The sequence below is a fragment of the Passer montanus genome, unplaced genomic scaffold (genome assembly GCF_014805655.1).
Source record: "Passer montanus isolate IOZ18808 unplaced genomic scaffold, ASM1480565v1 scaffold20, whole genome shotgun sequence".
NCBI lineage: Eukaryota > Metazoa > Chordata > Aves > Passeriformes > Passeridae > Passer > Passer montanus.
This window is the reverse complement of record NW_024366592.1, coordinates 9,447,247-9,472,543: the sequence shown is the minus strand read 5'-3', so window position 1 is coordinate 9,472,543 and position 25,297 is coordinate 9,447,247. Positions and strand designations below refer to the sequence as shown.

Genomic DNA, 25,297 nt, shown 5'->3' with positions numbered 1-25,297 from the left:
CTGTACTGGTGTCTGGATTGACACTCAGGTAGGAGGTTGTAGCAAACACTACTCTAAATTTACACCTAGAGAGTGAATCACCAGACAGGTCACTGCTATTGCAGCTTTAACATAGGTGCTAGCTCTGTAAAAAGATTGAACTTGAGGAGGATTGTGTGATGCCTTTGTGTAGTGGTTTTTTTGACACAGAAATGCCAAGGCATCTGTGAAAACATTTTTGTTTGTCTGAAGGAGATGAGCAAACCAATTAGAAGAAGCCTCAGTTAGACATGCTAGCAGGAAGCTCTTCCTTTAGAAATGGTAGCTGGTGCTGGAACACATTAAAATTTTTCATCCAAGTTCTAAACATAGCTTATTTATTAAAATTTTAATCTAAAAACACCCAGTTATGAGACAGAAATTATGAATAGAGCTATTAGGTAACTTCAGTAAGTCCTGAAAATGGTGTGCAGTACAGGATTGAAGGTGTAACAACACAGCTAACAGTATTATCCTGTATAAAACTTCTTGGGTTTAGTTCAACACTAGCTGAAGGACTGATGTGTTTTTTCCCCTGAGTTTCTCAGGCTCTTGAAGGGCTCAATATGTGAACAAAGATGCCTTTCATAATAGGGAAGCTGTAAAGCAGTGTGTTGTTTGAAGTACTGAGAATTTAATCTTGTTACTAATTTTGACAAGTATTTCTGCCATGTCTGTCGTTGCATTCAACACCTCTACAGTAATCCAGTCCTGGAAGGTTTTATTTATCCTGTGGATTTACCCTTTGCCAGTAGTGGGGGGAAGTGAGATTGTGAGGGGGAATATTTAATGTCTGCTTCATGTTTTTTCCCTTCCCCAGTACATTGTATATCTTTTCATTTTGTTCATACTTGCTTTTTTTTTATTTCTGTTTGTTATGTTGTGTAGTCTTGTACCAATATCTACAAGCAGATCTCCATGGCAAGAGCTCAGACACTGCAGACAAAACCTCAGGTAAAGAGGGGTTAAGGATAAAACAATGATCAGGACCTCTCTATTTCTTTATTTTCAGTCTCCTAACTCCCCTTGAATCAAATTGAAAATCACAGATCCAAATCAAAATCAAACCTCTTGGACTTCTTAATTCTTTTACCTAATTTAAATCAATATTTGGAAAATTCTGTTCTATTTCTTGAAGCTCTCTTGGCAGATGTGGTTCTCCAGCAAAATCCCACTAGTGATGTCAGTATATTGTCAATATATTGGTGGAGAGGAGACTGTGCATAATAAACTGAAAAATGTCTTGCATGAGGCCATTTTACAGGATACTTACCCAGAAATCTAACAAGGCTTAGTTATATGGATTTGTGAATAAGGGGGACTGGAAGGTTCAGCTCCACCAAGTTCTGCTACAGAGACACACAGTTTCCTGACACCTCAAGGAAGCTTATTTTGCAGTCTAGATTTAAATAGCAATACTGGTGAGGTTCACATAGACACATACCCCCCCAAAAATTCCAACTAATTTAGATGTATTGATAGGGTACACATCCCCCTATGGTTTCCTCCTTAAATATGATCCATTAATTCCTTACATGTTGGCATACAAAAGGCAGGTTAGACACTGCCCTCCTCCTCAGCACCCCCAAATCCACTACTGTCTTACAGACAATTCAGATTTTAAAACTTTGTAATGAAAATTGTTTTTTCTACCTTGTCCCAGTCCTCCCTTTCTCATCATCTCCATCCTCTGCTGTGAGATTATGAGAATGTGAGGTCAGAAATAAGAACTTTGGGTTACAATGTCCTTGAACTCTGATCAGCCCCTCACTGCCCCCTTGGCATCCTGGGGAGGCATGGAAGAAAAGCAGCAGAGCAGTTCTGCTCTACTTAAACTAACCAGCTCCTGAGCCTGACAATTAACAGCTTGCTTGCTCCCCAGCCAAGCACTGTTACTCCTGTGCCCACATTGTTTTCTCACTCACACATTGTGTATTATTTGCTTCTCGTTCAGGGTCATCCTGTTATTAAATAAGCTTAACAAAATTCCATCTGCAGGGAGAGGCCATAGCTGGGTGTGCTGAGCACTTTTTAATTAGAGGTGGCTGTCACAGAGGTGGTCACCACAAGCACTGTGCATAGCTGTGCTCCCAGTACGTTCCTCTAAAGGAATAAAAGATATTTTTGTTTCTGTAGTCACAGGCATTCCTGTCTCTGTTCCAGAGCTTGGAAGGAGTGACAGATAGCTGGCATTCCCTGGGCCAGAGGGTGGAAGATGCCTCTGCCTATTTGGTACAAAGCTTTGTGTGCCTCTGTCCCTGTGACAATAATTGAAACAGATCTGTTTAAACTTGAAGATCACTAAATTTTGACGTAGGATCACTCTTATGAAAGTCATCATGATTAACAACTTCACGACTGTAGCTGGATTTCCCTAGTAATTGTATCTTTCATCCAATACATGGATCAGGTTTGTTTTCTAATTTTGAGCAATCTTTTTGTTTTGAAATTAAATTAGCACAGTTTTTTCTTGATCTAGCATCCATCGCTTCACTATTTGCTTTTAATTTGAAACTAAATGTCCCTTTAAAAGCCAGCTCCTTAAAGGAAGGCACAAGTTGTTTAAGAGTACCATTGACAAGATGTAGTATCAAAATGAAATGGAAGCTGAATCTGACAGGTTTTGCACATTTTTAAAAAGTCCTTGAATTTTAAATATCCTGAAAGCAAAAGGATTGATTTCAAACCCAATTTTTAAAAAATTTGCCTCTGAGAGTTGTACTGTTCACATGGGCAGCATGCATCAAATACAATGTTCCTGTCCACAGAGTAGTGTTATCTGGCCATTAGTATTTTAGCAAATGGATTCAATTTGCATTTAATACTTGGTTCACTTTAAATGTGCCTTGCTAATCCTGTTTGGAAAGTTAGCAAAGAAGCACTTAAAAGCATGTGGGAGGTTTAATGAAAATTCACTGTTCGTCTAGAATAACAGCTAAGTAAATTCTCTGTGCCACGTGTGACTCAGCAGCTCAGAACTACCAAGGCTGAGAGCTGATAGTATCAGGCACCTTTCAGTCCAGATCCCTTCCCTCATGTTTGCCAAGAAGATTCTGCTCCCTGTGGTTCTCTTCCAGCTGCTTGTCAGTGTGGAGTTGGCTGTTGTGGTCCATGCTTCTCATTTGGTTTTGGTGAGAGTTGGGATGTTTCCTGCTAGTTTGGGCAAATGATGGCATTTCACCCTCACACACAGGCTGCTCCTGTCACATCCTTGTATTGTTTTTTTTTTTCCTAATTTATGTATCTCCTCCAAAAGCTTGCCCTGCTTGTCTTTCTGTGAGGCAGCTTTGTACGGAGGGTGCAATGTCATGTCCTTTCAAGCTAATCACAGGTTGATTTACTCCAGTGTGGTGTCTTGGCTCTTTGCTTTTCCCTCATGATCACTGATTGAGAGAATAGCATTTTCTCTGTGTTTTACCTAAAGTTTATATTTTTCTTAAACTACTGGAGTGGTAAAATGCAAATACTGCAGAGACTCTATGAAGGTAAGTTGTTTGTGCCATTTATTTTCCTGGATAAAATGAATCCATGTTGTCAGCCTACAGGGACATTGTAACTTCTGGTTTTGGGCAGATGGATTTCTTAAAGCAATGCTTATACTTGATAAAAAAAACTTTTTCTGTTTTTTTGTCATGAGAAAGGAAACCTTTAAAGAAATTTAAACTTCAGCAGTCACTTGCTGCTAGCAGTAGAGAACTTCATTAAGTCATCCAGATGTTCTCTTCTAACTTTTAGTAGAAGCAACTAAATAAATTTAGCATCAAACATCTGCCTTTCTGCCAAGTCACAGTTGCAAGGTAAACTCTGTCAGATGTGAGAATGATTGAAGAGATAATTGGGAAATAACCTCATGCATATTTGTTTGATTATGCGAGCATGTTAATTACTGTTTGATTCTAAGAGGTAAAAATGTTGCTGAGTATGTCTAAGTACATACCTGGAGAGAATTTTTGCTGGCTTTGCTTGGTAGGATCTTTATTTTGTGACATTTTGGAAATTGGTGGATGACACTGTGTCTTTAATGGCTCTGCAAAGAACTTTTGGACCAAAATAAGAGGTTATTCTACTGCCATGTTCTGAAATAGAGAAATGGTCTCTGTTTTTGGTGTCCTTGGTCTGAGTTTGTAACTGAGCTTGTGGAGGATCTTCATAGATTATCAGATCCTACCATTAAACCTGGCACTGTCTTTTTGCTACTAAAACGTGTCCCTACATGCCACATCCACATGTTTTTTGAACACTTTCAAGGGTGATGATTCCACTGCTAATGGAATTAATGTGTCTAAATCCTGTGTTCAAAATAAATGTTATATAAAAATAACAATATCTTTAAAATCTTAGAGATTACGTGGGAAGGAAAAGATATAAAGCCTTTTCTCAGAATGCACTTGCATATTAGTGCTGTTTGAACTGGTTTTGTGTGATAGTGTAATAGATGGTCATTTAATGAATAAATTTTAAGAACTCCTTTTTTTGATTACTGTTTTGCATGCTGTAGACAATCCAGTGGGGAGAACTCCATTAACAACATCACTGTGAAATACAGTATTTGTATGCTGGTAACTGGATGCATTTCTGCTTGAAGTCTAATTTCACTCTTCCTCTTTGCACTTGCTGGATTCTTTGTGTGGAGAAAGCATGTCCTTGAAATTTGATGTAGAAAAAATAAATGTTTAATTTTCACATAGGACTTGTAATATAAAAAATACCATCTATAATGAATGCTTGAATAATTAATACTAGCCAAGAGGTGCTCATATTTGTTATTGACCTTAAAGAGAGCTTCTGACAAATTTGAGGGAAAGTGCTCTTTCTCTAAGTAAAGCTGTCTCTAGGTATTCAAGCTGTTGGAGAAGGTCAAGAATCCAGTTGATTGGAAGGTATTTTTCTGTAAAATTTCAGCAGTGATTTTTCTCTTGACAATGTATTTCCATTCTGTAAATACTAAAATGGAAGCTGCATGGCAACTGCAGTAAGTTTTTGTGAGGAGGGTAAGGTCAGACTGAATCTTTTCTGTTTTAAAAGTAGTACCTCTGAGAGTCAAAATGTCCATCAGATTTGGTAAAAAAAAAGAAAACCCAAGTCAGCTCTCTGAAGCCTCACTGCTGTTTTGAGTCATTATTTCTTCCTTTGTTGCAGGAGAGAATTTTGACCAGAGTCCCCTAAGAAGAACATTCAAGTCCAAAGTTTTGGCCCACTATCCTCAGAACATCGAGTGGAACCCTTTTGACCAGGATGCTGTCAACATGGTAGGTAGAGAAAAACTCTCTTCTCAAATGATTGTGTCAGCTCTTGAGATGTTCCTGGGTTGTTTACAGCCAGCCCTTGTGATGCTCTTGTGATCTTGAGGCTGTGGTGCTTCTGCTGGGACCAAGAGCACTCACTGGGCATGCTGCATGAAAACTGCAGAGGAAGAGGTGTTGTGAAAACACAGAATACTTTCAGGCACAACAAAAGTAAAATGCTGTGTTCCCTCGTTAGTTTTGAGTGTGCTGCATGATAAAACAAGTCCAAGCACCATCCCAGGGACTGGCTGAGAAGGGGTGTGGTCACCTAGGATGCTGTCCCCAGGTAGGAAGGAGGCACACCAAGGAATTTTTAAGATACTGATATCCTTGTGAGGTTTTGGAGTACAAAACATGTTGATTCTGCAGACAAGGGGAAGAGGAATCTTTACGCAGAAGCTGGAACTTGGCTAAACCACAGCTTTTGCTGGGTCATCACGTTTAATGGCACCTCTGCACCAGTACATCTCCTGTACATCTCTTTCCTCTCAGTTGTATTTGATGTGAGCATCTGTGTGGCTGAGTCCCATGGACTGGGAAAGGGGGGGAAAAACAGTTCCTGGGGTGGGGGTAGTGGCAACTGAAAGACTGATGATCCACTGGGAATTTTTCTGAAGAACTGGTAATTAAAGGATGATTCCAAAATCACCAAAGCACTTGTTAAGAACACAACCTGACAAAGACAACAGTTACTGGTATTTGAGCTTCCCAGTACAGAAAATGCCATATGTTTCTTAATTTAAAAATAATCAATTGTTGTGACAGTAATATTGCACAATATTATAGCTGTTTTCAAAAATGTGAGTTGGGTCTCAGTCAATATTGGAAAATGAGGAAGGCCCTTCCCCCAGTCTAAGTTAGATGAGCTTTGCATTTGAGGAAGGCAGGACAGCACACCACCTGCTTCAAAACTGAGCTGACCTCGTTGTGTGGTGCAAGAGAGAAGTCAGGAGACTCACCTGGCTCTCACCCAGCAGATGGAGAGGTGGAGAATACATAAAACCCACATGAAGTTGGCTTTCACAAATGCAAAAAATGCAGTTGGAACTTCCCTGCAGTCATCAAGGTGTAGAAATCTGGAGTTCATCTCAATTTCCACCAAATTTTATTTTTAGTGTTCTGACAAATATTCAAGAGGAAAGCACAGAAGCTGGAAGTAGCAGTAACAGAGAGCTGGTACTGTGGCACTGCACTTGCACAGAAGGGCAGAGATGAGCCCAGCCATTCCCCCTGCCTGCTTACAGCTGGGGGTTTCTGTCTTCTGCTTCCAAATGTGCACTGCTGGAATTGGGGTGGTATTTGGGCTGGTCTCCACATCACTGTGCTGATACAGAAGGCATGAAGGACTCACAGCAATGCTTTGTCAGCAGTTAAGATGGTAATAGCTCAACTGCCAAAGTTATTTATGCCTTCTAGTTCTGCCTTTGCATTGGGAGAGTTCCAGTATGAAGTAATGAGGGGTGTGCAGCAGGAGTAAAGCAGCTGGAATTGCTGTGTTATTTGTCTCTCACGTTACAGTGGAGAATGTCTAATATTCATGAAGTGTGATCACAGTATTGGACCAAAATGGAATGCTAAAACCAGCAAGAGACCTATTAAAATAATTGAGCTGAGCTGCCTTGAATACATCTTTCATTTGCAATGTGTCTTTGAGAAAAAAAAAAAGCATTTACTAACAGCAGCAGTATTTAATGATCTTTTAAATTATCTTTTGGAAAACTTCTTTATTGTTTTGATCTGAAACATCATTTAAAGTAATATCCACCTCCACGGAATCTCTTGAGGCAATTATTGGCCTTTCTGATCTTGCCTTGCTGTATTAGTTCTGCCTATGTGTTTGCTTTATGTGAGCTTCCAGAAACAATTTTCCTCAGAGGAGAAAATGCATAAATCCTTGAAGGGTAACTTGTGAGAACTCTGGCTTTGCTGGATGCCTAAGGAATTTCAATTGCCTTCTGGAACCATCCTGTTGTTTTAAAAATAGCCCCCTGAAGTCCCAAGCAATCAAGCTGCAAAGGAGTCATGTTTTCTCTCTGTTTCAAAGTATATGTCAAAGCACAGTGTTCCCTTTAATAGGGAATTGTGTCTTTCCCCCTGTTGCTTTTTGTGGTTTTCCCTGCCTAACCTCACACACCATCTTCTGTGGCCATTCTGCAAGTAAGTGTTGTACCAAACTAAAGTTCGCAGTAAAGAGATACAGAAATTTTTAGAATATGAGCTTCCTATTTTAGCCCTCTGATTCATCAAGGTATATAAATCTTTGCCTGTATTTCTGAAACTCAGGGAAGCATTATCTGTTTAATGTCTCATGTACTGAAATAAAAGAACTAAGGGTTCCCTGGTGGAATTTGAAGGAGCTGGCTTTAACACAAACAAAAGCATCTTTCTCTCCACCCCCTCCTCCACAGTGGAGTCTGGATATGGAGCTTGCTGCCATAGCATGTTGTGCACGTGAGAAGTATGTAGAGGCTTAAAAAGTGAAGTGAAGGATCTAGTGGAGAAGAGGTGAACCAGTGGCAGTGGGCAGTGGTCCAGAGGGGACCTTCAGTTCAGAAATACCTGCAAATGATGATGGCTGGGAGAAGGAGGGAGGGATTATGGGGGGTGTGTGTGTCCTGCCTCTGTGCTTGGGGAAAGGGTATCTCCTACTCAGGACTCCAGAGACAGGTTGTGGATTAGCTGATACCTCCTTATCTATCCTGGTACAGCTTCCTTTTGTTTTTACAAACCATCTTGGTTGTAAGCCTTATTGCAAAGCTGGTGTAATTCCATAGTTTTCTGCTGATGGGTACCTTTAAATACGAATAGTAAAGTGAAACCAAAATCCCGTCTTTTGATCAATAATCTTGGGTAGTTTTCAGTGTTTATACAAAGATGCAATGCAGGTGACTGACTGTGTTCTCAGTGTTAGTGAGCCAGATTCATTCCAGCAGGCTAAAATTTCACACCCCCGCCTTAGCACATCCTAAGCTTCTCTCCAACACTCTCCTGTGGCATGTGTGACACAGATGAGATGGGAAGTGATTGATGTCCAAGGCTCTAAGATGAAAGTTTTCATGCATTAACCACAAATTCAAAGCTTTCTGTATTGCTGCAAAATGATTACAGGCTCTTCCTTTTGATCTTAGCTTCTTAAGTGACTCCTGGTCATTCCTCCTGCCATGGTTCTTTTTCCTGTGTCCTCTTATAGGTCTGACAAAAGCAGGAGTCTCTGAGCCAAGGTTTCCAGTCAGGGTCTTAAAAGGTCAATATTCTGCATGTGTCAAGTTGTGGCTGAAACTTAATAGATGAGCATCCCTTTGTGTGTGCTTACCCAGTGTATAAAGGACAAGGGAATAATAATTAAGGCTTGGATGAAATTTATTTAAACAGCTTTCTGAAACAGTCTCAGCTGATCTGAATTTCCCTGATGCCTATCTATGTCTGATTATAATTTTCTTGTCCAGGTGTTTTTCTGTAAAATGAAGAAAATTTAGTCTCTGATAGCACTGAGATTTAAGCCTATGATTTCAGCCTGGTTGGCTTTGATAAGGCTTACAGCCACCATTGAAAGCCCACATTCTAGAAATAAATTTTTATTAAGCAAGCCTGCCAAAAAATTAGGTTAAGAGAGATATTTATTGTGGAGAATAAATTTAAATAAAGTGTGAAACAAGGATTTTTACTACTTCTTTATTGGAGAGCATTAACCATGGCACTGCTGTTAATGCCTCAATAAAAACTATAAAGCTCTTGAATAAAAATGTGGCTGCTCTTCAGAAATAGTTCAAGCTGCAATTTCATGGGTTGTGTCAGCAAAGCCCATCAATTGAATTAAATTCTTCTGCCAACTCCAGGCTACTTATTTCCCTACACCTCATCTTTTGAGCAATACATAAGAGCTGTCCTAGATAATTTAGGGGTCTGATAGCCTGTTGTGGAGTCTCGACCACTTGCCTAATTCCCAGCTTTACCACGCTCTTGAATGGTCTCTGCAAGGTGCACTGCTGAAGTTCAGGGTAGGATGAAAATATATAGTTATTTCTTCTGACTTCTTCCAGCATCAGAAAAATTTACTCCTGCTCAAGGTGAGACATTAGGGGATGCGCCTCAGTTGTGCCTAGGTTCATATACTGTGGTAAAGTTGGCTTCTACTCTTGCCTTTTTTGAAAAGGAACACTTTGAAGGTTCTCCTTCTCTTCTTTCCTTTTATTTCTTCAGATGGTAGAAATAAAGCTATAGTCCTCTGTTTATAAATATTTAGCTAGATCATGGGCAGTTTCCTGCTGATGCACAATTCAAATAAGTTTTGCTGGATGTTTGTTATTTTGCATTAGATGTTTGATAATATTCCCAAAGAATGTCTGGAAAAATGCCTTGATTTTTCACTAGGGCCATGCTTCAGAGAAACACCCAGTGTAGCAGAATCACTGCAAGGGACTTTGCTGAGTGGTAAATCAAAAATGAGGCTTTCATAGATTTTGGGTGTTTCCCTCCCTGCCCCTCCTTTTATCCAGTCTAAGCTATTTGGTAGCACTTAGAGAAGAAAGTAAATGTAATAGCTGCCAGTCAGCTGGGGTTTGGTTTGTTTGTTGTTTTTTTTCCCCCAGAAAATTAGGGAAGATCAAAGAATTCCAAGAAGTCTATGTAATTTAAATCCAGTGGTATAAAATGCTTCCTTCACTCTCTGATTTTAGAGTACTGTGGGCATATGTATGCAAATGAGAGGAGAGCTGGATGTTTTTGTATGATGCTTAAATAAATGGCACAAAGACTGTTTATTAATGAAAACAGTCTCAGCAAGTAATGAAAATGAGTCGTAATGACTTAATAGATGGATTATTTTGGAGGGTGCTTTCCATTCGTCAGTCCTGTCTCCGTCTTAAGTAGCATCAGTTGTTTTGTTCTTGGATACTTTTTTCTGAAGGTAAATGGTTTGTTGTGATGCAGAGGATAAAAAGAATGTGCCTGTACAGCAAAAACAGCAAAGTAAAATGGTGTCTTAGGTAACTCTATTTCTTTTCTCCTCTCTTAGCTGTGCATGCCCAAGGGGCTGTCTTTCAGGACGCAGGCGGACAACAGAGACCCGCAGCTGCACTCCTTCATCATCACCAGGGAGGACGGCTCCCGCACGTACGGCTTTGTGCTCACCTTCTACGAGGAGGTCACGAGCAAGCAGATCTGCACGGCCATGCAGACGCTGTACCAGATGCACAACGCAGAGCAGTACAGCAGCGTCTGCGCCTCCTCCTCCTGCAGCATGGACTCCCTGGCCAGCAGCATCGACGAGGGCGACGCCACGTCCCTCGCCAAGCTCCAGCGCTACAACTCCTACGACATCAGCAGGGACACGCTCTACGTCTCCAAGTGCATCTGCCTCATCACCCCTCTGCCCTTCATGCAAGCCTGCAAGAAGTTCCTGATCCAGCTCTACAAGGCAGTGACCTCCCAGCAGCCACCGCCTCTGCCCCTGGAGAGCTACATCCACAACATCCTCTACGAGGTGCCCCTGCCACCCCCGGGGAGGTCGCTCAAGTTTTATGGGGTTTATGAGCCCATCATTTGCCAGAGACCTGGCCCCAACGAGCTGCCACTCTCTGACTACCCTCTGAGGGAGGTCTTTGAGCTGCTGGGCCTGGAGAACCTGGTCCAGGTCTTCACCTGTGTTCTTCTGGAGATGCAGATCCTTCTGTACTCACAAGGTGGGCACTCATCCAGCAATGTCTGTTCCCAGCAGGCACTGCCTGGGCAGCTGCAGCCACAGGAGCTTGTAGGATTTCATGTTATATGGAGCTAAGGTTGATTCTTGAAATGTGACAATGCATTGAAAAAAATGAGAGAAATGAGTATGTCCTAATGAAAGCACTAAATAATTGTTTCCTCCAGGCAGTCTAGGTGCTGCTTGTTTAATTATGCATTGTATTTATCACTTGTGGCAGCTAGCAATAGAATACATTTGATTATTATCCTCACACTGCCCTTGATCATGCAAGACAGCATGAAATTAATCTTGTCTTCTTCAGAAATACCAGGAGGAAGTAATACATCTTAGAGAAGACACTCTTGCTGCTATTTTGTTTTCAAATTTCAGCAGCATATCGAAGTCTAGTATAATTTCCTGCCTCCAATACAATGGATATGTTCTTGTTAAAACACTGAGTGTTTTAGTACTTGGAGGCTAAATATTTAATGGGTTTTGAAACTGAGTGGAACTACTGGTCATTCCTTTTTAGTCCTCCTTGAGGTATTTGGGAATGTTGCTGATAAAAATGCTAAGATTGCAGTTGGCCAGACATTGGCAGAAGTTGCTTGTACAGAGCCTGTCCATGTTGAAGTGTGCCAGCCTTTTTAGTCCTTCTTGAGGTATTTGGGAATGTTGCTGATAAAAATGCTAAGATTGCAGTTGGCCAGACATTGGCAGAAGTTGCTTGTACAGAGCCTGTCCATGTTCCATGTTGAAGTGTGCCAGCAAGCTTTGGAAAATCTAGTTTGGAAAACCTTTTCCCTTATGGTTGCATCTTTCTGTAATAGTGCAACACTCTGCTGCAGGTTTGGGGAATCCTGACTTAGCACTGGGCATGCTTTGGCATTTTACATTCCTATTACTGTCTCCTCTAGGATGTTGGTTCCTGTGAGTGTGGCCCTGGTGGTATTCGGATGCCCAGCATGTCATGGTCAAGTTTTCCTGCTGACTTTCAAGGGGATGTTCAGACTTTTTGGGTGTTCCTCTAAGTCTCACTGGAAGCCTGTCTCTGTAATTTGAGTTCCCAAATGGCGTCTGTGATGCTGACCCTAAATTAGGAAAATGTGCATCCGGGAAAAATTTTTGGGGGTGAGGGGAGTGGTTTCATCAGAGGAGAATGAAAAACCTGGAGCCAGGAAGCCTTTTAGTGAAAAGAGGAAAAGATGCTGAATACCTAGGCTTGTCAAGAGAAGTGGTTTGAGCAGCAGATAGCTTGAAATGGAGTGGGGAGAGAGGATGGGAAATCATCTAAAATGAGTATGGATAATGAACCTTCAGGCTCCAGAAGGGATCGCTTGGGTTTGTCATATAAAAGAAAAGGTCATGTAGTGTCTAATGGTAATGCTAATAGCTAAATGATTGAGAATGGGGAAGAATGTTCAGGGAGGTGGAAAAAGGGTAGTTCTTCTGCAAATGACTGAATTCAAAGGATTGATAGTTCTTTGCAGAGCTCTTCTCCACATGGACTCCAGGGGTTTGCTTTCAAGAACTGAAAATGAAAGGTTTTATCTTCTCTCAGTTTGAAGTGTGAGCAGAAATCCTGCTGTTAGTTTTGATTAGGCTGCTTTTCCCCTCCCTCCTGCTTCTGTGTGTGTGTATGCAGTTATCCCCTTTCTTCCTCAGTTTGAATCATGCTGCCTTTGCCACTTTGCACTGGGGTTTGATATTAAACAGCAGCACCACTGAATTGCCTCTCACCCATCCCTGCTCATCAGTCCCACCCTGGTCCCTGCTTATGGACTCACTTAGAACTGAGAAATTTTTTTTCTTTTTTCTTTCTCATTGAAAGATAGCAGCATTAGGAAAAACATGCTTGTCAGGTTACATTTTAGTAATATTTTGTGCATGTGCAGAGCAACCTCTACATGTGTTACTTTTGTAATAGTCATTGAGACAGATACTTTGTATCTACTAAATAATTTTGACTCAGCCTTCCTGTCCAAGTTAGATAAATGTTGTTCTTCCAATTACTGGTTATAATTTAAGGGTTTACTTGGTTTGTTTGGTTTCCTTGTGTGGGGTTTTTTTAAAGAAAAGTGAGATACGAGAAGTAATCCTTTCTACCTTTCAAATTTCAGAGCTTTTTCTTCGCCCTCTCTTCTCTTCTATTTGTGAATCTAGGGATGTCCTTGACATGACTTTTACTTGCTTATCTAACATAGACACAATTTGATGGTGCATAGGGGAAAGTATATAGCTGTGTTAGGGAAATTCTGTGATTATGTAAATAGCAGCGTAATGCTGGTTCCCAGAGGTGAGGAATGTGGAGTGGAGGGCAAGTGCAAAGCCTCAGTTTTGGCATACCCTGATAGCTGAGTGCTTGGATAATTGTGCAGAGGCTTCTTTTAAATGTCAGTCTTTCAATTCCTGAAAAAGAAAACAGCAGCTATTTTCCAGTTAGAAATACAATCAGCCTAGAATGTACTAAAATCTGCTCTCTTCAGCTTTGAGATCCACTGGGGAGAAACACTTTTTTTAACTCCCTAGTTCTTTCAAGGCAAAAGATGAAAAGACTTTGGCTGACATATCTCTTGTTCCAAAGTAACAAATGAGAGAGGTGTTTTGCAAGTTCACCCTTCTTTGCCTTTCTGCTTTAAAGAGGGTGAACTCATTGGACTGTGTCTTTAGAGGCCTGGTCTTGCTGCAACCTTCCCAAACTCAGTAAGAGATTAGCAGAAGATCCTCTGGTTGTAGTTTCAAGCAAGATAGCATTATTTACAAAAAATCACAATTCACATAATCATGTAATACTCAAGAAATCAGAGCTGGAGCAAAACCTACTTCAGTTCACTAAACTATTTCAGTGAGAGCTGCTGTTAACACGTATGGGATATGTAAGCTGGCTTTTTTGTGGTTCTCCTAGATCTGTTGGAAGGAAGCTTTTCATTTAAGCTTGTCAAAAATTTAGTTCTTCAATAGAATAAAGGCTTCTTTTGGAAAGTAGAGTGAAAATATAAATTGTTGCACAACCCTGACCATACAAAGAAGCCTAGGTGGTAATAACAGCAGTGAAAGGCTGGCACAAAGGTTGCACAGAGACTGTACTGACTTCTCTGAAGTGGTTTTTCTCAAGGGAACTAGGAGTTGAGGATGAAAAAGTTTATTTTTAACCCTGGGGCATAATGTTTCCAGCAGCCTGAACAAAGGCATCTAAGTCAATGAAGAGGTGAGGGTGTTGGGTGACTTTATGCAGCTTGCCCTGGATGTGTTCCCAGTGTGATATAAGAGTGTCTGGCACAGCTCTGCCTTGGGGACAGGAGCACTGAGTGGCTGTTTGTACCATGGCTGCTACAGTCATCTTTGGGTATCCAGCTGCACTGTTGATGGTGTCTTAGGGGTGACTGGTACCCCATCACTTGGGAAAATGCGGGAATTGTAGTGGATTGTACCTTCACTTTACAGCTGTGGTGGTCAAGCAGAGGCTGAAGAGAGACTGGCAGCAAAGAATGATGAGCTCATTTTTTAAGCTGCTTTGTTCCCATATATTTTGGACTGCACAGCTGAGTAACAGGCAGAGAGACCTGTGCTTGCACCTCAGTGGCAAGACTGAAAAGATCAGCCCTTACTGCTCCTGGAGACTGTGTGGACTTCCAGGGAGTTAATCACAACAACTGCTGGTGGGAAGTGCCGACTTTGGTCTGCAAAGGTGGAAACCTGTACCTGAAATCACCTTCACTGTACATTAATTCCTGCAGCTTCAGGTTCCATCCTTCTGCATATAAAGAATATTTTTAAGATTAAATGGGGCAAGTCTTCAACATTTGAGCTTTGAAAGCCAAGGGGAGGGATTAGATATGCTTTCCCTGCAATTCTTCAGGGTGCAATCTTTGCAGTGCTCTTGTGAGTGTCCTTTATTCAGAGCACAGCTCTCCCTTGCAACTGTGCAGATGTAAGGTCTTGCTTATGTCCACTCTTCAATAGCTACTACAATTTCCAAAGGACAAGTAACAGAACATCACTGGTGTGGGATTCCTGCTGGAGAGAGATGAATTAAACTGTGAGCTCTGTGGAAACCTCAGCAATCCATTTTGTATGTCTGCCTTTCAAGGGATTTAAGCATGAGAGGGAGTGTGTGGATGAGACAGAGATAAACTTCTTAGAGCTTAGGCTGTTTCTACTCATTATAATTTTGAGCGTTTTCCAAGTTGTTTTTCCAAGGGCTTGAGTAATTGCTCCTCCAACATTGAAATATTCTTTGCATTATTTTTTTTTGATCTTAGAAATTGTAATACAAATTGCTATGCATATATAAAGTCATTGCCTAGAAAGTGTTGTGTCTGACAGATCTTTCTTATGAGGTCTGTTTTGGGGTAGATTTTTAAAAACTAATACATGCATAATGTGTTTGCCTTTTAAAGCATTTTTACATCAAATAGTTACATGGGTAACCTTTGCTCTTCTACTCATTATTTAACCAGTTGCCCTCCATGCTAATATTCATCCAAATCAGTGGAAAGTTGTTGCAGAGAACAAATTATATGGGGACAAAATCTGTGTGCTGTGGAAGAGACCTGGGTTTATGGCCTCAGTAGAACTATACTCTGAGGTTGTAGTGCATGTTTCCCTGGAAAAAATTGGATAGAAAAATCAGGGAATGACATATAGCCTTCCTTTTTAAGTTAGGTGAAATGGCAAAATTGTTTTTTAGTTAGAAGTTGCTCAGTTGTTGTCAGTATGACCTGAAAAGTGAAGCTTTTGAAGCATCTGGAAAAAAGGAGGAGGAGCTGGTTCAGGTCTGTGCCACAGCCCCATTCCTGTTTGTGTTCACTATGAGCTGTAAAGGGAGATAGGGCCACAGCTTTGAACACTGTGCATGCACACACCACAACCTCTCCTTTTTTTTTTTTTACTTGGATCTCATTTTTTTCCATGATGAAACATCTTTGTGAACACTGTGCATGCACAACACAACCTCTCCTTTTTTTTTTTTTTTTACTTGGAGCTCATTTTTTTCCATGATGAAACATCTTTACCTTTTCAGAACGAGGGGAAGAAATTTAAATTAGGCCTTTACATTGCAGTTATGGCAAATGCCAGATAAATAACATGGCAGTCTAAAGTGATCATGACCAAAGTTGTTCCGTGCTGGACTCTTTGTGTCCTCCCCATCTTGTGTCCATCCCCAGCTGCTGGCTGGGGAGCCTGTTCTGCCCCAGCAGCCATGGGAGAGAGCAAGGGGCTCCCTGTGTGCTCAGGAGCATTCATGTGTCCTGCTGGCACAGACTTGTCAGCCTTGTCACAGACTTCTGCCCTCTTCTCAGAGACTTAACCATGCTGGTAATGGGAGCTAATTCTTGAGATGGCTCTTAATCATAAATTAATTCATGTTGAACCACTGATGGCAGGCTGGGACATAGTTAAATTATATAAATGGAAATGTATTGAAGCAGAAGCTTTTTAAATTAAGCATTGGCCAACAAGGAAAAAGGGTAAGAACTGGCCTCGGTGAATATTGGCCTTGTGATATTTCCCTTGGGGCAGAGCTGACCCCCAGTTTGAGAGACTAATTCTTCAGGCAATTAGATGCAGACTTGTCTTGACCCTTGTGTTTAAGAAAATATGTATTTTCAGATTTGCATGAATTGCCCCTCTGCTTTTATCACATAACTGATGTGCTACATCACTCCCTGGTAAATGCACCTTTCCTTTGGGGATGGAAGGGCACTGAGGTGCCAGGGGTCATTTCCTCAGGACAGGCTGCTGCCTACGGCCCCATCTCATGGCACCTGTCCAGGTTCCCTGAATGCAGCACTGCTGCAAGGTGATTTCTGTAGTGAATAAACACTTCTTGCACCATTTTGTGTGTTTTATCTGAACATCTGTTGAAAGTCACCAAGACTGGCTTGTCAGTTGTCACAGCTGCCAGCAGGCAAATCAGATGAAAGGTGGAAGCTTCCAGGGCACTTTAATGTCTGCAGCACTTGTTTGTGCTGCTTCTGTGAAGCTATTGAGATCTGTTTTGAAAACCTTTGCTTTCATAAACAATTTTTGTCTCCGATGTGAATTTCAGATTCAGTTTTTCATCTGCAGTGTGCTTTATGTAAACATTACAGATCTGAAGGTACCCAGACCCAAGACAGGTCTGTTTAGGAGCTATTCTTGACTCATACTCAGAGCTCAAAACAAAATAATTTTATTTTTCAGTTTTTTCCAATATACCAGGCTTATCTAACTTATATCTTGTTACAAAAAAAAAATAAAAAAAATAGTTGCATAACAAGACTTGGACTGAAAAGGTAGCATGTGGGAAAACTATTGGTCACAAGAATGCTTTAAAGCCTGTTCAGGTGTTTCCCTCTAAAGAATTAGCTTCTATTCATTCAGGTTCATTTATCAGGTTTTTTTTCCCTCTCTCATTGTTTTGGTTTATTTTGTTTAAAGACAATGGTTTTATGCATATTGATAAGGTGCTCTTTGAGAATACCATCTGATTATCATCTTTCAGGATGCTTTTTTAAATATGTGGCTTTGCAAAGCTGCAGTTATCTTTTATGTGTGTTCTAAAAGCAGTAGAGCAAAGGAAGTGGTGTCCAGGTAACTCATCTCTTCAAATGCTTCCAAGTGCTTTCAAAATGTGTGTGAAGTGAGACTTCAAAAGGAAAATAAAGAAGCAGTCTATTTTTAAAGCCTTGGACTGGATTTAGAGGACCCAGGCTGTGACTCCAGCTCTGTGGTAAGCTTTCTGCCCTACCTTTGGTAGGTGACTGGAACAGAGACTTGGAATATGGCCAGGTTGTGCTTTCATCAGGAAGGCTGGAGGTGTTGAAACTGGAGTGACAGTGCACTATTCCCAGCAGGAACGCCGTTTCTGGGGAGAATGAACATGTGTGCTCCTACACATGCCTTAAACACAAAGTTCCTGTAATTGGGAATTTGCTGAGAAGGTCCCAGGTGAAATTCTCTTCTGTTTGATTATGACAAAGATTTGAATCTGTTTTGAGGGTAGAACCTGTGTGTGGTCATAGCTCTTTGGAGCAGGGATAACACTGATGATTTTTTGCCTTCTCAAAAGATCTTGGTTTTGCTCTGCTGCAGCGTGGGAAGGATCTTGAGGTATCAGACTTTTGTGGCAGAAAAAGTAATTTTTATGTTGAGCTTTGTGAATTGCTTAACATCTCAGCAATTCTTTCCCCAGTATGTATAATAAAGTGAGGATTACTTTGTTTTTTTAGTCACTGCCTGTGTTTGAACTTTAAGGTCTTTGGGATAGATATTTCTTATTGGTTATTGTCCTGTTATTCTGTCATGAAGAATCAACATCAAGACAAAAAATTGTCAAGCTTTGTCCTCTCTCAGAAAAACATTTGTAGGGAGTTGATGTTCAAGTGCTGAAACCATTTCCATCTCCAGCAGAGAACAGTGATTGGTAATTCTACAGGAATATCTCAAGGTGTGCATTTTAAGCACTATATCTTGTGAGCCATGTGAATGTTACCAGAGCTGGGTAAAATGTGGCTGAAGATGGTGCTTGAGCAGCAGAACTGCCAGACTGCAGTGGAGCAGGTTCCTGCAGCCCTTGCATGTCCTGCAGAGAGAATTGAGATGGTTGGCCAGGGTCCCCTGGCAGATGGTGCCAGAAAAGGAAGGTGGATCCAGAGCCTTTGAGCTCTGCTGCTCTCTCCTTCACTTGGTGAAAAAGTCGTGTGAGAGACATCACTGCACCACATGCAGCTGAGATATTAGGAGGCAGTGGCTGCAGTAGAAGCCCCAGGGACCACTTTGCCCTGGGGTGACCCTCCTTGAGCAGTTTCTCTTGGAAAACTTTGTTCTGTGAACAAATTAGAGATGGAACTTGGAACATGAGGAATCTTAGAATAATTTTGGTTGGAAAAGGCCTTGAAGATCAACTCCAGCTGTAAACCTAACACTGCCAAACCCACCACTCAATCATGTCTCTAACTGCCATATTTACGTGTCTTTTAGATGCCTCCAGGGATGGTGACTCAACCCTGGACAGCCTGTTGCAATGCTCAGCAACCCTGTCAGTGGAGAAATTTTTTCCTAATATCCAATCTAAACCTCCCGAGGCACAACTTGAGGCCATTTCCTCAATCAACTGTTTCCAGGTTGTCCTCGATAACCGTGTAAGCTTCCCTCAAATGATGATAGGTATAAGAATCTCTCCATCAAAAATTATTTCAGGCTCTATATGATAGGTGTCTAACCTTGTACAGGCTTGAAAGTGTGTAAAAAGTAATTAGAATTTGGCTGCTTTAAACAGATAACAAAAAATATTTACAGATTTTTATATATTATTTTTCGGGAGGAAACTGGAACTCCCGTCTCTTCAGTCAAAACTGCTGGGTACATAAATGTTTTTTATCTGCTGATCACTGACAAGCATTGCTAGATGATAACAGCCCAATCATTTAGTCATCACTAGTTTGGTTTTTTTTAAATTAGCTTTTCTCATAGTAAATTGGTTATGAAATTTATGGTAGTGACCATGTTAAATATTAACAGTAGCACCAGAGAAAAATCAGCATTTATTTCCAGAGCTGAATGCCCTTATCCAAAATGATCCTTGCAACTTTTCTGCCAAGACCTGTTTCTTCATGTGGCTATGTAGATCAGGACAGGCTTTGAAGGTGTTTCACATACTAAGCACATACAATTGTTCAATTTGATTTTTTTGATCTCAAAAGCTTTCAGAGTTATGAAATGCTATGAGACTCCTAAGCTTCTCCAAGTAGGTATTATGACTTGAGTTTGTGTAAGTGCTCTTCAGCAAGACAGGGAATGCAGGTGTGTGGTTGTAGACCAGTGCATGGGCAGGGATTCCTAAGCAACTGATCCGTAGCTGGGAGTGTTTTGGAGGTGTAACCTTGAGACTGACTTGTATGCATGACAATAATTTTGCAGACTGACTGAATAGCTGCTAGTAAGACAAGATGAAAAATGTTTTTGCCCTGTCAACTGACCTTCTGCAGATTGTGGCTGGTTTTCCACAGAGAGCTGCTAGCAAGGAGAATAGGCGATGCAATTTGTTGTTGTAATTTGCATATTTATTCAAGAACATCTTCCCAGTGACCTCCTAATAGCTGAGCAGTGTCAGATGACAGCGCTTTTGCTGTTGTTGGTGTCTGCCAAGGTCTTGGGCTGGGATGTTCAGGAAATGGGAAGGGTAAAGCTGGGCTCCTCTCCAGGCAAAAGTAGTCAATGGGGCTGTAGGAAAAAGCCTTCTCACCTGACTCAGAACCAGGGTGTTCATACATGTATCTTTCATCTCCTGGAGTGGAGCAGAGAGGATCAGGAGAGATGGGCAACAACCCAAGTGTTACCCAGGATCTGGGTCTGGCCTCCGTGAGAGGGAGAATCTTGTGGTTGTTCAAGCCAGAGCTTGTGGAACTTGCCTGGCTCTGATGAGGTTTGCATTTGGACTCTGCCATAGAGCTTACAAACTCAGGGGTCTTTACCTGTTTCCAGATGGATGGATGGTCTGCAGCTTGAGATTTGCTGTAAGGATGACTGTCTCTTTAAGACCAGTATGTGATTTATTTATATTAAACATTTGTGCTCAATTTATCCCCTCATTTATATTAATAAATATCTTGTGGTATTGCATCATGCCAGCTGGATATTTGATAAATAATTTGCTGTCACCCAAATTCTGAAACATCCAGCTCAGCTGGACCAAAATAAATTTTAATTTAAAAAGTAATATGCAGTGTGCTTACTAAAATCAAAATATTTCAAAGCAATGAACTAGTGGGTTAAATACAAATTTGGGAAAGTAACGTAATAGAAATCCACTGGCTGCGCAGAATTTATTTGAAAACTAAATTTATATTGGGCTTCTGTTTGGATTTAACTTAAAAGCACTGCTTTTATATACTTAGGGACTGTAAACTACTGCTGGTATGTGGCCAAGCCAAGTCTTCAGGAAAGTACACTCAGCTTTGGAAATAGTAGCAAGTGGAGCAGAAGCAGGGAGGCAGGAGCAAGCAAGAAACAGCAATGTTTCCTGAAATTCACTTCTTTCTCTTCTTGCCATGTAAAAGTACAGGCTTATTATGGAATTAGTGTATTATTATCCTGAACTAGAGACAGAACTTTTGGTATCTTTTTAATAAATTAATGACAGATTAGATCTAGATAAGGTATGAATATCTATGCTCAGCTATTTCTTTATGGGAGGAATGAGTTTTAACAGATTTAAATAATGTTGAAGGTTTTTAACTACTGTCTTATTTCCCAAGCAACACCCTATCATATAAACATGGTTTCTGTCTTGTTTTTCTGTCACAGATGTCCTTACCAAACAGATCTCAAAAGCAGAACACAGGGAGATAATTCAATATCTGTCTTTCTCTCCCATGTCTAGATTATCAGCGGCTGATGACGGTGGCAGAGGGAATCACAACGCTGCTGTTCCCGTTTCAGTGGCAGCACGTGTATGTCCCCATCCTTCCTGCCTCTCTCCTGCATTTTCTGGATGCTCCTGTTCCCTACCTGATGGGGCTGCAGTCTAAGGAGGGAACCGACCGCTCCAAGCTGGAGCTGCCTCAGGAGGTCAGTGTCCACCTTGGGGGCTGCTGTCCTGAAATGTCTGACTAATACACGTGTGAATTACTGCTGGGAAGTGATGCCTGCTGCTAGGAGGCTTCTCTGGCACTGTGGATACTGATTGCCAGCAGCAGTGAGATAGTAGGGAGGTCTCCACAGCCCTTCTTGGTCCATTTCTGAATTTAATGAGTACCACTTACTGTTTTGATTTCTAAATGCTTCTCTTTCTCCTGTTTGTGGTGACAAAGCTGAAATTTTGTTGGCTTTCTCTACACCACATGCTCCACCAGGTTTCATTACTCCATCAGTGTCACAGTCCTACTGAGAGAGGGCTAAAGAGCATTTCACTGGGGAGGATCTCAATGGCTCTGGGTCTCAGGTGCAGTTGCTGGGTGGTGTGAACCTGTCCCCCTGCTGCTGAGGAGCGTGCCATGTCCTGCCAGCCCCATCCCATGGCTGAGCCCGTGTGTTCCTGGTCTCTTACTACACCACTGTCCTGATCTCAGGCAAGCCAGGCTTGCATTAATACCGTGCCTATGAACCACTTAGTGAGAAAAGAAAAGGAAGGAGAGGTCATCCTCTTAATCTCAGGGTTAAATCCTTGGGAGTGGTGGAGAGTGAAATGGAGATTTTCCTCCTCAAAATTTGGTGAAGGTGATTAAAACTGCTTCACATTTTAACCTGGCCACACAGCAAAGTCTTTGGGAAATGGCTTACCTGCCTCCATTCCAGAGGGTGACTGGAACCACAGCATGCCATGTGCTTTTAAACTTAAGTTTCTTCTTAAAATCAGTGGGAGCCCCAAAAGTACCTGTTCGTACAGCAGTAATATCTCCTGCCAGTGGCTGTGCTGGGGGCACTCTCCTGGAGGCAGAGTCCTTAAGGATTCCAAATACCTGCACTGAGAAGGCAGATGGGAACAGCAGCAGAGGAGAATACATGGGAGAGTTTTTGTGTGGAAGTGGAGGGATAAACACAGGGCAGGGGTAATACAATTTTTAATAAAGGTCTATTTTACATACTGCATGAAGGTGGCTGAGTCAGTCTTGGTGGCCAAATCAAGTTTTACCTCATGGATACAGTGACTGAAGCAGATGAAATCTGCACTGGTGTGGAAGCAAGGCTGCTATCTAGCTATGCTCCTCAGTAAAACCGTGCTAATATTACATAATTACCGTGATTTTTAAAATTATTAGTCACATGCTTTTGGTTAGCAGATTAAGCTGTCATTTTCCTTAAATTAAAAATTTAATGTGACGGTACTTAGTAGTGCAGTATCATTGGAATAACAAATATCACCAGGGAGAGAAGAGTAAGAGTGGGGCGGAATCTGCCCCCTCCATGATATTTTGAATGAATGAAAGATACCAGCATTTATGAATACCGCAGGTCCAGTAACTGTGAGAGAGGGAAAGAAAAGACATATTGAACAGGGAAGATCTCGAATCTCAAATTCTTCTAGACAATAAAATATAAAAAACCCCTCAGCATGCGAGCAGCGATGAAATGCTGTTCACATCAGCATTCCTTTATTGTTCAGGCCAGGGGCTAGCTTTTCAAGCTCTTGCTCTAAATATAAACCATTTGTTTGTTAGAGATAAAAATTCTAACAACTGGCCATCATGCTGTCTTAAGGTTACTAATCTCCCTGCATTAACTTTAATCATCAGATGTTTTTGAAGAGAGAAGTGAGACCAATTCCCCAAGGGTTTTCTGAATATAAATCTCATTTTTCAAATTTTGTAAATGATATGCAGAGCTGAAATTAAAAAGCCTTTGAAATGAAATATTGATAGATAAGAAGGCAGTCCCTGAGCTAAAGAACAGTACTGATGCATACCACCACTGTGTAATAGCTACATAGTTAAATAAAGCAAATTGTTTTGTATGAAGAAATGCATTTCTTTGTACAGACTACATTTAATATGAAAAAGCTGAAGGGACACTTATCCTTTACTAGTTGAATCCTAATATGCTTTAAAGTATCTATGTGAAAGGTGATTAATGTTAATAAACATGTCCCTGAAATATCCAATATATTATAAACATATTTGCTGTGGAATGTATTGTCTAGCTGAAGATTAACTTCTCAAAAATGAAGGAAAATAAATAATTCGTCTTCATATAAGATCAGTCTAGGGTGTTTGTTAAGAAGTAAAGAACACTAAAAGTGTCTGGAAGGAGGTAGAGAAGCTGTGGTAATGACCAAATCAGGCTAACAAAGACCTGCTGCTGTCCTGTGGATTTTCTGCATCTCCTGTTCTGTAGTTTTATGCCAGGATAAAACACATCAGAGCTCAGCACCTCGGCAATCTGACCTGGTTTAAGATTTTACTCAGCACAGTGCACTCAGACAGCGAATTTCATATGTAAGCCACCATTCAGGAGATCAATTACTGTTTTTCATTCTACTATTATTCCTGAGGGTGCATTTGCAATGTAATTAATTTTTATGTGGGGTTCTTCTGTCCCTCCATCGACACTTACCTAGTAAAAGTATCTGCTCTGCTAGATTAATGTCTTCACTTTAATCTTACAGGCTGAGATCTATCTCCATTCATAGCAAAGCTAAGAGCACTCTCTTTAAATCTCAGGCAGAGGAATTGCCACTATTAAAAGCCTCCATGGAAACAGGGGGTCAGGGGAGTGGGGAGATGAGACGTGGCCTCTAGTGAACAAGCTGTACTCAGACATAACCCCAAAGGATTTCTGTGGGACCCTCTTTTGTAGTTTTGCTTGAAGCAGCATCATCTTTCTCACTGAACATCTCATTCCCTGGTAACACAGCTGCAGAGGCTTCTTGCAGTTGGATCCTGGTATAATAAATCTGCCTGTGAGATGCAGTAATTCACAAAGGGTATTTGCATGGGCTGAGAAGTGGTGCTGCACTTCCAGCTTGGTGATGTGTCCTTGCCAGCTCCAGGAGGGTATATGAAATCTTTGTGGTGGAAAGTTTGGGGTTCTGCATGCCCTGGGGAAACAGGAGAATGCTGGAGCCTTTGTCATGCAGTTGACCCTCAGCTTTACTGAAGTCTGAAATGTCACAGGCTAGACAGCACAGCTGAAGTGTCCTGCATATGTGTGCACTTATCCTTCTGTCTGGAAGCACCCTGGGAGAAAGGGCTACGTCACAGGGGAACCAGTTCAGTGCCGAGTGTCCATTTTGAAACTTTTGTTTGTATTTCAGGCAAACTTGTGCTTTGTAGACATCGATAACCATTTCATCGAACTGCCGGAGGAATTCCCACAGTTCCCCAACAAGCTGGAGTTTATCCAGGAAATCTCTGAGGTTCTCCTGCAGTTTGGGATCCCTCCAGAAGGCAACCTGCATTGCAGTGACAGTGCCACCAAACTCAAGAACTTGGTTCTTAGTGACCTGGTGAATGACAAGAAGAACGGGAACATCCCCAGCAATGCCCTCAACATGTACGAGCTGCTGAAGGGCAACGAGACGATCGCCCGCCTGCAAGCCCTGGCCAAGAGAACAGGCGTGACCATGGAGAAAATGACCATCACCACCCCCCTCACAGAGGAGAAGGATGGGAAGTTGTCGTGTGAGGAGCTGGAGCTGAGGGACTACAAACTGAACGTGCAGCTCCGCGAGGTTTTCGCCAACCGCTTCACGCAGATGTTCGCAGACTACGAGGCTTTCGTCATCCAGGCTTCCCCCGACATGGAGTCGTGGCTGACAAACAGGGAACAAATGCAAAACTTTGACAAAGTAAAGATAGCCATGTATTCGTGTCCCCATCTAAAAGGGGGAGGG

At 41.5% G+C, this 25,297-nt stretch overlaps 1 protein-coding gene across 6 annotated transcripts in view; it reads left to right on the top strand.

Annotated features, from left to right (window-relative positions):
* Nucleotides 1-25,297, top strand: part of DENND5B (DENN domain containing 5B) — a 105,015-nt gene that overhangs the window by 43,337 nt on the left and 36,381 nt on the right. For 4 of the 6 annotated variants that reach the window (XM_039708170.1, XM_039708168.1, XM_039708169.1 and 1 more), the window contains exons 2-6: nt 907-972; nt 5,158-5,267; nt 10,318-10,984; nt 21,350-21,537; nt 24,719-25,252. In XM_039708170.1, coding sequence (XP_039564104.1) covers nt 907-972; nt 5,158-5,267; nt 10,318-10,984; nt 21,350-21,537; nt 24,719-25,252 — 1,565 coding nt within the window. The remainder of the gene's footprint in view (nt 1-906; nt 973-5,157; nt 5,268-10,317; nt 10,985-21,349; nt 21,538-24,718; nt 25,253-25,297) is intronic. The other 2 variants (XM_039708171.1, XM_039708167.1) reach the window with 1 other exon arrangement.